At 59.4% G+C, this 13,512-nt stretch overlaps 2 protein-coding genes across 4 annotated transcripts; one reads left to right on the top strand and one right to left on the bottom strand.

Moving 5' to 3' along the window:
• The first annotated feature begins 525 nt into the window (after window positions 1–525).
• DLX1 (distal-less homeobox 1) lies at window positions 526–3,802 on the top strand. Of its 2 annotated transcripts, XM_054277854.1 has the most exons (4): window positions 526–1,169; window positions 1,690–1,889; window positions 2,237–2,390; window positions 2,745–3,802. In XM_054277854.1, exons 1-4 carry the CDS (start codon window positions 857–859, stop codon window positions 2,813–2,815), a joined length of 738 nt encoding a protein of 245 aa, XP_054133829.1. In that variant the 5' UTR covers window positions 526–856; the 3' UTR covers window positions 2,816–3,802. The 2 variants fall into 2 exon arrangements, with proteins under 2 accessions (XP_054133829.1, XP_054133828.1); XM_054277853.1 differs by lacking the exon at window positions 2,745–3,802 and having other exon boundaries at window positions 2,237–2,566.
• A 6,408-nt stretch (window positions 3,803–10,210) lies between these two features.
• On the bottom strand, window positions 10,211–12,354 carry DLX2 (distal-less homeobox 2). Of its 2 annotated transcripts, none has more exons than XM_054278134.1 (3): window positions 11,992–12,354; window positions 11,606–11,793; window positions 10,211–11,333 (listed from the first exon to the last, which is right to left on the bottom strand). In XM_054278134.1, the coding sequence occupies exons 1-3, from the start codon at window positions 12,314–12,316 to the stop codon at window positions 11,019–11,021; spliced, it is 828 nt and encodes a 275-aa protein (XP_054134109.1). In that variant the 5' UTR covers window positions 12,317–12,354; the 3' UTR covers window positions 10,211–11,018. The 2 variants fall into 2 exon arrangements, with proteins under 2 accessions (XP_054134109.1, XP_054134110.1); XM_054278135.1 differs by having other exon boundaries at window positions 11,606–11,790.
• Window positions 12,355–13,512: the final 1,158 nt, after the last annotated feature.

The raw sequence follows: 13,512 nt of genomic DNA, 5'->3' as shown, positions 1-13,512 counted from the left end.
GATCTCATAAGTCCCACCTCATTTACCGCTCACGCACGCGGAAGTTTTCATTTTGAGCTCAAATGCGCCGTTAGGCCCTTTCAGGGGGACTTTGGTTGGTTGGATCGCTTTTCCCCCTTTACAGCAGCGGCGGCAGGAGCCGGGCGGCGCGATCCGGAGGTGCGGGCGGCGCTGGGATCCGCGGGCCGGGGCCGGGAGCCGCTGCTCGCCCGCGGGGCCTGGCGGGCGGGGGCCGCTCGCTTTGTCCGCGGGTCCCGCCGCGTCTGCCGGAGCGGGGCGGCAGCTGCAGGAACCCCCGCGGCCCGCCCAGCCCGGCGGAGCGCGGCTGCTGCCCCCTCCGCGCCGCCTTCTCGGCGAGGGGCGGACAAGGGCGGAGGGGGTTGCGGTGCCTTCCGCCAAAGTCCGGATCGGCGGCGGGAGCGGGCGGCCTGCGATGGGAGCGGGCTCCTGGGCGGCTCCGCGCCGGGGCCGGCCGGCAGCGGGGCGGGCGTGCGGCCGCCGCCGGCGCTCGGGCAAGCGCGGCGCTGCCAGCCCGGCTCTCCGCGCTCACCGGGGTCCGGGCGAGCCCCGAGCGCCTCGGACCAATCCAAAGCGATTATGCAAGACGGCGGACCAATCAGCTCCGCCGTCTCATGAATATTCATAGACTTGGCTGAGTCAAAGCTTTTAGGCGAGTTTGTGTAGATCTACAGCATCATGCTTAGACTTTTCAAAGAGACAAACTCCATTTTCTTATGAATGGAAAGTGAAAAACCCTGTTTCGCTTAAATTGGGTTCTTTCCTGTCCTGAGAAACACAACAGACCCCAAAAAGGCAAGCTGAAGAGAGAACACACACACAGACCAAGCGACAAGAAATGACCATGACTACCATGCCAGAGAGTCTAAATAGCCCCGTCTCAGGGAAGGCTGTCTTTATGGAGTTTGGGCCGCCCAGCCAGCAAATGTCTCCTTCTCCCATGTCCCACGGACACTATTCCATGCACTGTTTACACTCCGCGGGCCACTCTCAGCCTGACAGCTCGTACAGCACAGCTTCGTCCTTCTCCCGACCGCTGGGCTACCCCTATGTGAACTCGGTCAGCAGCCACTCGACCAACCCCTACATCAGTTCAGTGCAGTCCTACCCCAACAGCTCCAGCCTGACTCAGACCCGGTTAGAGGAGACAGGTAGGTGCACTCGGCTTTGGGGAGGGGGGGAGGGGAGGAGGGAAGGCAAGGCGGGAGGGAGGGTGTTGTATTAAAAAAAAAAAAAAAAATCTATCGGGGGAAAAAATTAAATTAAATTACAAAATATTAGTCAAGAGAGGCTGAGAATCACAGGGGACCAATACACAGAGCGCACAATGCTTGGCTGGAAAAGAAACCAACCCAGATGTGCACGTATTAGTCTTCGTAATTATTTATTGCGTAGCGCTATAAACAATGTATGCAATTAAGGGTAATTAAACCTAAACTGCAGCCTGTAAAAATAGCAAACTTTCGCTGGGAAGAAGCCTGGGCTGCCATAATCGCCCGGAGCCTTTGTTAGCGTTACTCGAGCTTCACTTTTCTTCCTTCTCATTATTGTTATTGTCGATGTTGCTGTTGTTATTGTTACTGCCGCTGCTGCTGCTGCTATTACTGTTACTGCTATTATTGCTGTTGCTGCTATTATTATTATTTATTCTGCGTCGTTTGTTGTTTGTAGGGGCCGAATCGGAGAAAAGCACTGTGGTAGAAGGAGGGGAAGTTCGCTTTAATGGGAAAGGGAAAAAAATCCGCAAACCCAGGACTATTTACTCCAGTTTGCAGCTACAGGCTTTGAACAGGAGGTTCCAGCAGACTCAGTACCTGGCTCTCCCCGAAAGAGCCGAGCTCGCAGCATCTCTGGGACTCACCCAGACCCAGGTACAGCTCCAGCCCCTCTCCCGTGTCCCCTCCGTGTCCCCACCGTCGGCGTGGGAGACCACGCGCGTAAGGCGCACGGGTCACAGCCGTGGGCAGCGGGGCCCGGGGCGACACCCGTCCCGCCGCGGGGCGCTCCCGGTGCCGGGGAAGCCCCCGCAGAGCTGGAGAGGGCCCAGGGGCTCCTGCTGGGTGCCTTGGAGTCACAAAATAACACAGCAGTGGCGGGGGGAATGAGGGAGAGAAGCTGGGGGGCCGCCGGGTGCGGGGGTCCGTCGTGCCCTGGGAGGGATGGAGGGATGCTGGACCGTACCGAGGGATGCTGAACCCTGCTCCGTTCCCCTTTGCAGGTGAAGATTTGGTTTCAGAACAAGCGCTCCAAATTCAAGAAGCTGATGAAGCAAGGAGGGGCCGCCCTGGAGAGCAGCGCCTTGACCAACGGCAGGGCTCTGTCGGGCAGCTCGCCACCCGTGCCTCCAGTGTGGAATACCACCTCCGCCTCCGGTAAGGCCTCGTCGGGGACCCCGGGCACCTACATCCCCAGCTACACGTCGTGGTACCCTTCGGCCCACCAAGAAGCTATGCAGCAGCCGCAACTGATGTGATTATATATACGTTTTCCCCTAATGCAAGCACCATCGGTCCCGAAAATAATTAAAATTGTTACAGGGAAAAAAAAACATACAAAAAACCAAAACAAACCAAAACAAAACAAAAAAAGAAACTAAGTCAAATAAAAAGAAATAAAAAAAAAAAAAAGAGGGGGAAAGAGAGAGAGAATTAAAAAAAAAAAAAAAAAAAAAGAAAAGAAAAGAAACCGAAGCAAACAAACAAACAGGAGGTCTCTTGCCCATCCAGCCATTAGGACGCTGCACGGTAGCTCGGTGCAGGAGAGCACAGATGTGATGCGGGCCGGTTCCCACCGCTGACAGCTGACGGAGCGGCCCCGAGCACCGCACAACAGCCTGGGAGCAGAGCGAGCGCCGGCCGCGGCTTTGTGGGACAATCAGAAAAAGATGTCTGGGGGGCGGGGAAGCCCTCTCCTCTGTCCTGTCTGTCTGTCTGTGTCTGTTGAAATGTAGGTCATTTATTTACTACTCCGATCTGACCGTTTCTTAAATTGCAAGGGAGAAGGAAGCTGTACAATTTACCAGAGCTTCTTTCCCGCGACATTTTCTGTACCTTTCACTATCCATCTGTATATTTTTTGTTGTTGTTAAAAGGGGAAGATAGGGGGTTTATTTATTGATTTAAATTACCACTATGAGAGTGCTAGAAACAAACTCAGCTTGCTGAGTGTACTGCTTGGACGCACAGTTTAAACAAAACCACAGACGGTCCGTCGTCCCGTTCCCCCCCCCCTCCCCGAATAAATCACCGCGAGGGAAGGATGCGATTTTAACTTTTACAGTAACTTTTATACTTCGCTGCTGTGGAAAGTTTTGGTCCGAATGATTTGCATTTCTCGAGTATTTAACAAAGGAAATAAATGCACATTGTTTGGTACTCTGAAGTGGAATTGCAGCAGCTGCCGGCGCTTTGCTGAGGTGAAGCAAGGCGCAGAGGACGGAACGAGAGCCCGGAGGGCGGCGGGGGGGACCCACCGGGAGGGTGGGCGGGCGGGCACACCCGCGCAGTCCCGGCGCGGCCTCCCCGCGCAAAGCCGGCCCGAAGATGAAATGCACAAATCGACGTGCAGGAGCTACTCGCTGTACATATTTTATTCTTAATTATTATTATTATTATTATTGTTCTGTAAACATGTTGCACAAATTTAGCCTTTTTTAATTATTATTATAATTATAATTATTATTTCTGTTCTGTTTCGTGTGGCTGTAAAACATGATGCTTTGTGTACTGAGATCTTGACATTTTACTTGTGAAATTCGGAAAATGTGATAAACTGAGCTCGGCTGTGTTTAGTGTTCTATATGTCAAAGTTTAGTTTTATATTGAGAATGTTAACTTATTGCTTTGTATCTGGGGGAGAAAATGAAAAAAAACCCCACACAAATCTTTGTACATAAGTTATAAAGTTTCTTTGAGACAGTAAAATTATGGTTTGGAAAAAGAGACACGCATGCTCCCTGTCCCGTAGCGCGGCCGACAGCGGGGTCCGGGCCGGGCTACGCGCTCCGCGGCGGGACGGCGGTGGCCGTGACCGGGAGGCGAGACGGAGGAGCGACGCGGCCCGGACAGGGCAGCCTGTCCCCGGTGCGCCCAGCCGGGCCCAGCTAGGCGGCGGCAGCCTAACTCCGATGGTTAATCGGGGGACCCTCGGCGGAGGGGCCGCTCGGAGCCGGGGGGAACCGGGCACAGCTGCTGGGACGGGAAGAGGATGTGCTCAAGCCGGGAGAGCCCCGGCCCCCGTCCCAACAGCCGAGCCGGCTGCCTGCCCAGGCGTCCCCCGGGAGGCGAAGCTGTGCCGGTACCGCCGCGGTCATCCGGCCCCGGACTGAGCCGTGCCCGCTCCCGGGCTGGCGCAGCGCCGGCGCAACCCGTGGCTATTGCTGGGGTGGGTAAAGCGCTGCAGAGCGGAGGAGCCGGCAGCTGCTGGGCTCGGCCGGCTGTCCGTGCGCGTCCCTGCGCGGGGGATCGGCTGTGCAGCCCCGCGGGAGCCGCGCTCACTCGGCCCGAGGTACGCGCCCACTCCCCGGTGCGCGGCCGGTGCGCGGCGGCGCAGCATCCGCCCCAGCGCACACGCGGCGCGGCGGCCGCGGGGCGCGGGATCGCACCCGGCAAACGCCCCGCGTTTCCCGCAGTGCCGCGGCCCGAGCCTTCGGGTCCCGAGCGGCCCGAAGTGCCGAGCGAGCCGGAGGGCCCCGCAGCGCCCCAGGAGCCGCACAGCTCCCGCGGCGGCTCTGCCGGTGACCAAACGCCTCCGACCGGGCCAAAGAGGGGTGGTCAAGCAGCTCGGAGGGCTTTTAAGATATATCAGCTTCTCCTAATTCAATAATGTCTTGCTAACAGTTCAAATAGAGAAATTATCAGTTTTCTCTCAGCGAGGCGGTGTTGAGTTAGAGGCTATTATAATTGTACATTTGAAAATGTTAATCTCAATACAGGCCTAATTAATTCTGCCTTGTTGCTGACAAGTAGTTCATCAAATATCTGATTCGAAGATTTTCATAATGAGGATATTAATTAAACTATGAATAATCCAAAGGTGCTTATATTGAAACAATACCTCATTACAATGATTAAGCTCTGATTTCGAATATTATACCTTTACCAATTGTCACCCGGCAAATACAACCTTATGGATGTGCCCGTAAATGGCAAAATGTAATTTTGGGATATATTTTTCCTTGTTGGGGGAAAAAAAAAAGTGCCCCTCATTTTCAAACACTTCTGAAATAGGTTACACACAGCTTAATGATGATCAAAATGACTCTTTTCTGCAAAAAAAGACCCCAAAGTGCGCGTACAGCTGCAAACCCAAGAGGGTCAGCATCATTTCACTGTATTCTCTTCTTGATTACAAGCCGAGCCCATCAAACACAACATAATTACAGTAATTTCAGGTTTATTTATTCTAATGCAGTTTCCCCATCTCTCTGGTAATTATGAGCAATTTTTTCGCCCAGGGAATCTTTTTGCATTAACAAAAGAGATAACGCACTGAAAGCCAAATTTGCTGTGCATTGAGAAAAGCGAAGAAAAAAAAATAAAATAGGTGCGAGCTGCCATCTCTGCAATTCTCCTATATTGGAGCTCTGCAAATTGCTTGCAGGTGTATGGAGCAGAGCTGTCAATAGGAAGGGGCTTCCAAATTAGCAAATGCACAATGTTGAAGTAATGAAGACAGACTTAGCAAAATTGCCAAACAACAGATACCTCTTTAATATCTTCCACCCAAAAAGAAAAAGGGGAAAAAAAATCCCCTTGGAGTGTCCCTGCGAACCCCCTTGAATAGCTGGGGATGTTGTACATGTGTCAATCTAATTGCAGAGCACAGAGCGGCCCCTGAAACTAGAAAAAAAAATTCAAATATCAGAGCCCAAGCCCGTTTGCATTGGGAATTTGCTCCCTTCGTTTGACAGAGGGGGATAAGAAATCCCCGCCGCCGCCCGCTCCGCTCTCCCCGCTGCCGCCCTCCTAACCCGGCTCCTGCCGCCACCGCCACTCTCATGCCAGTGAAAAAGTGCCATACCCCCTCCGCACCGGCGCCTTTCCCTCCCGCCTCCCGGCTCGGGACCGGGCAGTAACGCTCCCCTTCGCAAGGAACCGACACACGCACACCACGAAACCACGGCCGAGAACGAGCGCCCGGCGGCGCCGGCAGCCCCCGGCAGTCCCGGGCGGCGAGTGCCCCGCGCCGCTCTGCCCGCGCTGGGCTCCGCGCTGCGCCCGGCTCGGCCCGCGGGGCGCCCCGGCACGGCGCGGCTCGGCTCGGCTTGGCCGTGCCCGGCATCCCGGTCGCCCGGCCCGCCGCCCCGCTCCCTTCCTGGCCCCGGCGCCGCCGGCGGGCGGTTTGCGGGGAGACTGGGTCGGCGGAGCCGCCGCCGGTATTTCCCCCCCTCTCCCGGCCCGCGCCCCGCACACTCACCTACCCCCGCGAGAAAGGAGCCTGTGTCGCCACCCTTACCTTCCGCCTCAGTCCCTGAGGCTCTGGGCACAAGTCTTTGCTTTACAACAAACCAAAGGACCGAACGCGGCTTTTTGCTACGAAAGTTAGAAGAACGAGAGAGTGTGAGAGAGAGAGAGAGGATCGGGGAGGGAGAAAGAAAGCGAAAAAAAAAAAAAAAAAAAAAGAAGCCGAGCACAATAATAATATCCTGAGAGTGCAAATGTGGATTGAGATCCCCCAGAGATGCACATGCCTCTGAGCGCAGCAGCCTTTTTGCAGCTCTGCTCTTGCAGAATATGACTGAAATTTTCTGCTATATAGCCTCTGTCTTTATAGCTGATGAAAAAAATTGCAGATTATTAGCATAAATGTTTACTCTTCATTACGCTGATGACATTGTGCACTCGAGATCTTGGTAATCTTTGGGAAAATTATGAGTAATTTTTAAAAATTTTAAAGCAGCAGCAGTTACCATGCAATTCAGGCTAATTCTGCGTAGGCTCCGAACGGATATAATTATCGAGGAGTCAAGATGTTATGCTAAAAACTATGCATTGATATTCCCATTTATTATGTACATACAACTTTGACAATGTTGATGCTTGAAATAGCAGGAAATTGTCTTGCGCAAAAATTACAGTCCATATTAGGACATGTGAAATTGCGAAGAATTATATAGTAATTGCAGGCTTTCAGATGGGAGAGCCAGAATGCTCAAACTAGTGCAAATGTGGATAAAATTACAGATCAGAGCAAAAATTAGGGAAAAAAGGGGTCTGGGATTTTTCAAGTTGGCTATAGGATTCCGGAAGTGTCTAATGCCACATGATTGCTGCAGCTTTAGGGGAGACATTCATGCCTCAAATAACTCCTTTTGCCAGAGCCGCTTTAATTGAATTTCTCGTGCTTTCTCTTTTCACCGGGCAAATGAGTAAATTGCCTCCCCACGGTACAAGCCCGGCCGGCCCCGCCCGTGCTCCGGGGGGGCACAGGGTGCCCCCTCGGCCGGGCGGCTGCCGTGCCGCCCTCCCGGACCAGGCTGGTGGCGGAACCGTCACTTAGCCCGGTCGCCCCCCGGGACCGGCCCCGCTCAGCCGCTCCCCCGGCCCGGAGCCGGGACCAGGCCCGGCGGGGGGCGGCAGGGGGAACCTCGGGGCTGGGACGTGGGGTAGGATGGTCCCAGAACCCCCAGCAGGCTCCCTCCCCCGCACAGCGGCCCTTCCCGGAGGGCTGCGGGGGCCGGGGCATCTCTCGCCCCCCGGTTATCCTGCTCCCCGCGGCTTCGGCCGGCTCCGGGAGGCCGATCCCCGTGCAACTCGTGAGGGGGATGGCGGTTCTCAGCGGTGCCTGCCCCGTCCCATCGGACGGGAAAAGAGCCGGAGAAAACAGGTTACAAACAGACGCATATCCCTATACGTGTGCATCTGCGGGGCGCGCGGGAGCCACCGCACCGCGCCTCTGCATCCGCCGCCGTGGCCGACCCCCGCACGGTGTGAGCCGCATCTGGGATGAGAACAGCGGGGAGATACGGACCCTGGGAGGGCTCTGGGGGATACGGGGACGAAAAACCCTATCGCATACACTGGGTGCGGACAGCCCAGTGAGGACTGTACCAGCAGAGAGCAAATAAATAGTAATAAATAAATAAAAAATTACTAAATAACAGAAAGAAAGCGCGGAGGCTCCCGTACTGGGTGTGGTGTGCTCTGCTCCCCGACCGCTGGTAGCGTTCCCCCGTTGGGTAGGTCCCTGTCCCAGGGACGCCTCGTAGCTGTCGGCATCCTGCCAGACCCCACGGAACCGAGCAACACCCCGCACCGCAATGCTACATCGGACTGGAGACACCGGGCCAGGAGAGACTGGGGCGTAGATGTTTGGGGGGAACTTTATTTAACTGCGAGAAGCGCCTGTCGAAGCGCGGCACGGAGGGACAGGGAGGGAACGGGAATCGTCTCCGTCCCGATCGTGGCCGGCGCCCACGGCTTCCTCGTGCATCCCAGACGACTTATTTAGCAAAACTTGTCACCTGCCAATGGGGTGTATCCCACTTTTCCCCCCTTCCGCCCCCCCCCCCCCCCCACCCTAGCCCGCGGGAACACCGCTCTGCCGGGAGCACAGTTCCTGCGGGACCACGGGGCCGCGGGGCTCCGCGGTTCTGCTCGCCGCGCTGCCGCCCCGCTCCGGGCTCGCCGCCCCGGCGCTTCGCCGTCCGCCAGCGGGGAAGTTTCTTCTCCCGGTCCGAGCGGGGGACTGAGGCCACTGCCACCAGTGGCAGGAGGGTGAAGGAGGGGAGGGATACGGGATGAGTCGGCCCCGCTATTTCTTGGGACGGTTCTGGACTCTCGTCCCCATCCTCGCCGCCGGGTCAGCGTCGGCACTGGAGGGCAGCTGCCTCTTTCCCCTTTGTCTCTCCCACTCCCTCCTCTCGCTTTCTTTGCACCCGACTCTCCTCTTCCAACATCCCCCCCGTCATTCTTCGCTTTTCTTCATTCGTCCTTCGACCCCCGCCTCCCCTTGCCCCCAAGCTTTCCCCAAGCTCTCAGAAGCAATCTGCCCTCCCGCTTTCCCCCCTTCTTTCCCCCTCCCTCTTTCCCCCCTTCTTTCCCCCTTCCTCCCGACTTGCCTCCTTGTGAGGCCGCCCCCCTCCGCCTTCCCCGGCCCCGCCCGAGCTCCCCATGCCAAGGAAGAGCCTCGGCCAGGCTGGCCATTCCCCATCCCGGGCAAGCTGGCCTGAGCCTTCTTGTCTGCAATGGGATCTTCATTACGGCTCTCTCTCTCCGTGTCCCCTCCAAGAATGGCGGGGTCCTCGTGGTGATGAAGGCCAGTGATCCCTTCTTTCCCCCGCTTTTGCATCTCCAGCAGCAGCGCCTCCAGGGGTGCAGCCCATAGGGGTGTGCCCTCAGAGTTACAGCTTGGGGGGCACAGCCGGGAGGGGACATCCCGAGCGGGGCGGCCCTAAAGGGTGCAGCAAAGGCCATCAAAGTGAAGCTCAGCTCAGAGGGGTGCAAGGGAGCGTTCCAGCGGGGTCCAGCCCTCGAAGGATGCATCCCATGAAGCTGCAACTTGGACGGGTTGCTGCCTGGAAAGGGGTTCAGCCTGGAGGGATGCTGCCCTTACGAGATACATCCCAGGGGATTTCGGCTAGGCGGGATGAAGTTGAAGGGCTGCATCCCAAAGGGGAACATCTTGAGGGGTCCAGTCCTCAAGGGGCACATCTCAGAGAGAGAGCAGTCGGCGCCTCCAGCCCTCGAAGCACCCCGGAGGGGCTTGGGGCAGCCACCAGCTCTGGCCCTAGCAAAGATCCCGTGCAGGTTACCGGCCTGGTTGCCATTGCCGGAGGGGCAAGGCGAAATGCCTCTGGGTCGGGGCTGCGCCCGAGGTGCAGCTCCGGGCACGGCGAATCCCGGGCACGGCCCTGCCCCAAAGCCCTCCGGACAGCCACGGGAAGCTGTGAGACGGCAGCAGTCTGTCCCGGGTGAAATGTCGCTGGCGCCAGCAGGCGGGAGAGGGGGAAGGGGGGCGGCTCTGGGCTGCTGCAGGCAGCGCTGAGTGATTCATGGCCTCGCCAAGAAGACTGTCAGGGGCGAGATTTTATTGTAGACGGGAAAGAGGGGAAGGAGGAGGGAAGTTGCGGGCTTGCGGCAACTGTTACAATGGGGAGGGAGTGGAGGGGACGCGGCTCTCCCTCCCAGCGAATGCCCGGGTCCCAATCGACACCCTCAAATTTCCCCATCCCAAATAACTCAGCATGGGCACCATGGAAACAATAATTTATTTAAATACTCTCTGCTTATTGTAAAAGAAACATTAATGAGTGTATAAGTTTTCCATAATAAATAACCAAAAATACTTTTTTTTTTTTCCACGACGCTAGACATCAAAGAGATCAGGGGCATGTCAGTGGCTCGGTTGCCGCCGGCGGGGGAAGAGTGGAGGGGGGGCTGGAGAGGAGAGCTGGCTGCGGCTGGCGCCCGACGGGCGGAAGCCCCGTCGGGGCACGAAACCAGCCCGGAGGCAGCGCACGGGCGGGAGCCGCACCGGCACCGCCGCCTGCGGCCGGCCCCCGCCCCCGTTTCGTTCACGGCTAAAGCGGATACCTCAAACACGGGAGGCTTCTGTTTTAAATCTACATATAAAAATTATTTATCTTTCTTTTTTTTAATAGTTTTATTTTTTTAATCCCCAGCATCAACGTGAGGTTATCCGCAAAGGCACCTGTCAACTTTAAAAAAATAAAAAGTAAAGTTAACCAGAGTTCTGCACCGATGGTTTGATGAAAATGCCGGGGAAGAGGAGGAAGATAGACGGAGAGGAGGGAGGGAGGTGAGTACTCGTTTCGCAGCGTGGTTGTTTTCACGGCGGGAGGGAGGGAGGACCCCACGGGGCCGAATGCACACGGGCCCCGCCGGCGGCGGCAACGGGGCGGGACGGGGCGCGGAGCAGTTTCCTCTCCGCCGGGATGGCCGAGGCCGGAGCCAGGCTTCACCAAAACACCAGTGCTGCACGTCGGTGCCCTGCGGCTGCCGGGTGCGGCCCGCAGGCTCAAGTCTCTACTACGGCGCCTAGAAGATGTTGCCGCTGCCGTGGTGATGCGGGGGCTGCGCCGGCTGCGGGAGGGGAGCGGCCGCCGGCAGGTGCGCCGGGCCGCCGGGGGCCGGCGGGTACCACGAGTAACTACCGAGGAAGGTGGCGGCGGGGCTGGGGCTGGCGGTGCCGGCGCCGCCCGCGGTACGTGGGTGCGGAGCGAAGTCCCAGGCGGGGGGCGAGGAGGGAGACGGTGGCGAAGAACTGCGGCGGGGAGGCGGCTCCGCTGGGATCTCTCCGCTTTTCCACATCTTCTTGAACTTGGAGCGGCGGTTCTGAAACCAGATCTTTACCTGCGGGGAGAGGGGCGTCAGGCGGCCGCTGCCTCTGCGGCGCCTTCCCGGCGCCCAGACCGCCCGCGACGGGGCAGGGACGCGCAGCTTTCGCAGCCCCCAGCACTCCCGGCGCTGCCTCAGCGGCGCTGCCGCCGCGCCTGCACTCCCACCGCGGGCCGTCGAGGCGCCGTGGGCCGGCCTTCCTCCCACGCTCGCACCCGACTCCGCGGAGGGAGACAGGCCCCGGCGGGGCGGGACGTGCCCGGGACCCCGCGGCGGAAGGGCCTTACCTGCGTCTGGGTGAGGCCGAGGGAGGCCGCCAGCTCCGCTCTCTCGGGCAGGGCGAGGTACTGGGTTTTCTGGAAGCGCCGCTGCAGAGCCGCCAGCTGAAAGCTGGAGTAGATGGTCCGGGGCTTCCGCACTTTCTTCGGTTTCCCGTTCACGATCCTGATCTCCGGCTCGCAGTCTTCCTTCTCTGCTGCGGCAGAAACGGCAACCCCAGTGAGGCGAGGCGCCCCCGCCACCTCGGGCCCTGCTCGCAGCTCGGCATCACCGCCCTCCCCGTCGGGGCGACCCGCCGGGAACGAGCGCTCTCCCGGCCCACCCCGTGTCCAGAGCCCCGATCGCCGCCTCGCCAGGCTCACCGAGCCGTCCCCCTCGCGGGGCTCGGACGTACCAGAGTCATTGTTGGCCGGGGAGGCCCTGCTGCCGTAGGGCCCGTAGGAGCCGTAGGCGCCCCCGTAACCCACGTCGTAGGCGGCCTTGGCAGAGTAGGGGGCGGTGCCGCCGCCCGCGTAGGGGTAGGAGCTCACGGGGCCGTAGGGCGGCCCGCCCGCTGCCCCGTGCTGCTGGTTGGTGTAGTAGCTGCTGTCGGTGGCCGTGGAGACGGGCAGCGTGGGGGACTCCTGCGGCTTGTGCAGGCCGCCGTGCTGGTGGTAGCTGCCGGCGGAGATCTGGCTGGTATGCATGTCCGGCATCAGACTCTCCAGCACGCCCGTCATCCCGCGCCCCCGCCCGCCGGGGCACGGGTCGCCGCCCCGCGGCCGTCCCCACGGGGGGCAGGCGGTCAGAGCCGCGCCACCATGGCGAGCCTCGCCGCGCTCCGCCGGGGCGGTGCAGCCGCGCTCCCGCTGCCGCCAGCGGGACGGACTGTGCGCGCCGCGCGCCGCCGGGACGGCATTTAACACCGGTCACGTGGCGCGGCGTACGTCACCTAGCAACAGCCAATGGGGAGCCCGCCCGCGCCGGCGCCCCGCGGGCTCGCGGAGTGCGGGACGGGAGCGGCGCCGGGCGTGGGGACGAGCGGCCGCGGGGCCGCCGGGACCTTCCCCGTCGTACCGGCTCGGGCTGCTGTACCTCTGGTTGGACGGGGCGGTCCGATCCGCACCAGCGAGGGCTCGGTGCCGCGGCTCAGCCCGGCCGCTTCTGCCGTGCTGTGTCTCTGGTGTGTGCCCCCGTCTGGCCGGCAACCCCAGGGAAAAATCCGCGTATCGGTCCCCCCTAAACGGCATCCCCACGCGAGTGGAGCTGGGCGGCCGCGTTTGGGATCCTTCTCAGTTATTGTGCCCCCGGGAGAGCGTGCACATCGCAGGAGATCAGTAACCCGCTCTCTGTGCCAGAGTGGCAGAGCTTTCCAGTGAAATCTCCGTAACATTTGACGCGGAGGGGCGACATTCTGCCTAGCCCGCGTGTTTTGTTCAGCAATTGCTGAAGGCGCCCACGGGACGTCCTTCCACGCGGCAGTCCCTAATGGCGCCTGATGCAGCCCAGGCGGGGCCGGAGGTGCCAGGCACCCGCGACCTGTCTCCCTGCCCTGTCCGCTGGCGGTCGCACCAAGGCCGTCGGGGCCGGTTGCTAGTCGGGCACGGCGGCGCTGCCCTTGGCCGCCCTCTGCCGGGGGCAGCGCCGCTGGGCAGCAGCAGGAATAGTGTCTCAGGTGCGCTGAGTAGCGCTTCGGAACTGATTTTTACTCTTGTATGTTATTTTCCTCGCTCGACTGTCCCGCCGCGGAGCGGGGCCGCCTGCCAGGGAGCGCGTTCCTTTCGCTGGGAGAAGGAGCCCCGGGGGTGCGGCCGCGTCCTTGCGGGAGTCTCAAGAGTGTTCCGCGCGGGCAGGGAGGGAGGCGGCACTGGTGCGAGGGTGGCTGCAGATGTTACCACAAAAAGGTAAAAAGGTAACAAAAAATAAAAGAAAAGGT

Source organism: Melozone crissalis, unplaced genomic scaffold (genome assembly GCF_028551555.1).
Source record: "Melozone crissalis strain CALT ecotype California unplaced genomic scaffold, PUWL_Pcris_2 ptg000023l_1, whole genome shotgun sequence".
In the NCBI taxonomy this organism is placed as follows: Eukaryota; Metazoa; Chordata; class Aves; order Passeriformes; family Passerellidae; genus Melozone; species Melozone crissalis.
The sequence above is the reverse complement of the archived record's forward strand: the minus strand, read 5'-3'. Positions and strand labels throughout refer to the sequence as shown.

Excerpts from the sequence above, each read along its gene's own strand:
- DLX1 (XM_054277853.1), top strand. The coding sequence starts at position 857 with ATGACCATGACTACCATGCCAGAGAGTCTAAATAGCCCCGTCTCAGGG. Across the intron at positions 1,170-1,689 it reads GACCCGGTTAGAGGAGACAG|GGGCCGAATCGGAGAAAAGC; the intron begins GTAGGTGCACTC and ends TGTTGTTTGTAG. Across the intron at positions 1,890-2,236 it reads TGGGACTCACCCAGACCCAG|GTGAAGATTTGGTTTCAGAA; the intron begins GTACAGCTCCAG and ends TCCCCTTTGCAG.
- DLX2 (XM_054278134.1), bottom strand. The coding sequence starts at position 12,316 with ATGACGGGCGTGCTGGAGAGTCTGATGCCGGACATGCATACCAGCCAG. Across the intron at positions 11,794-11,991 it reads CCCGGCCAACAATGACTCTG|CAGAGAAGGAAGACTGCGAG; the intron begins GTACGTCCGAGC and ends TTTCTGCCGCAG. Across the intron at positions 11,334-11,605 it reads TCGGCCTCACCCAGACGCAG|GTAAAGATCTGGTTTCAGAA; the intron begins GTAAGGCCCTTC and ends CTCTCCCCGCAG.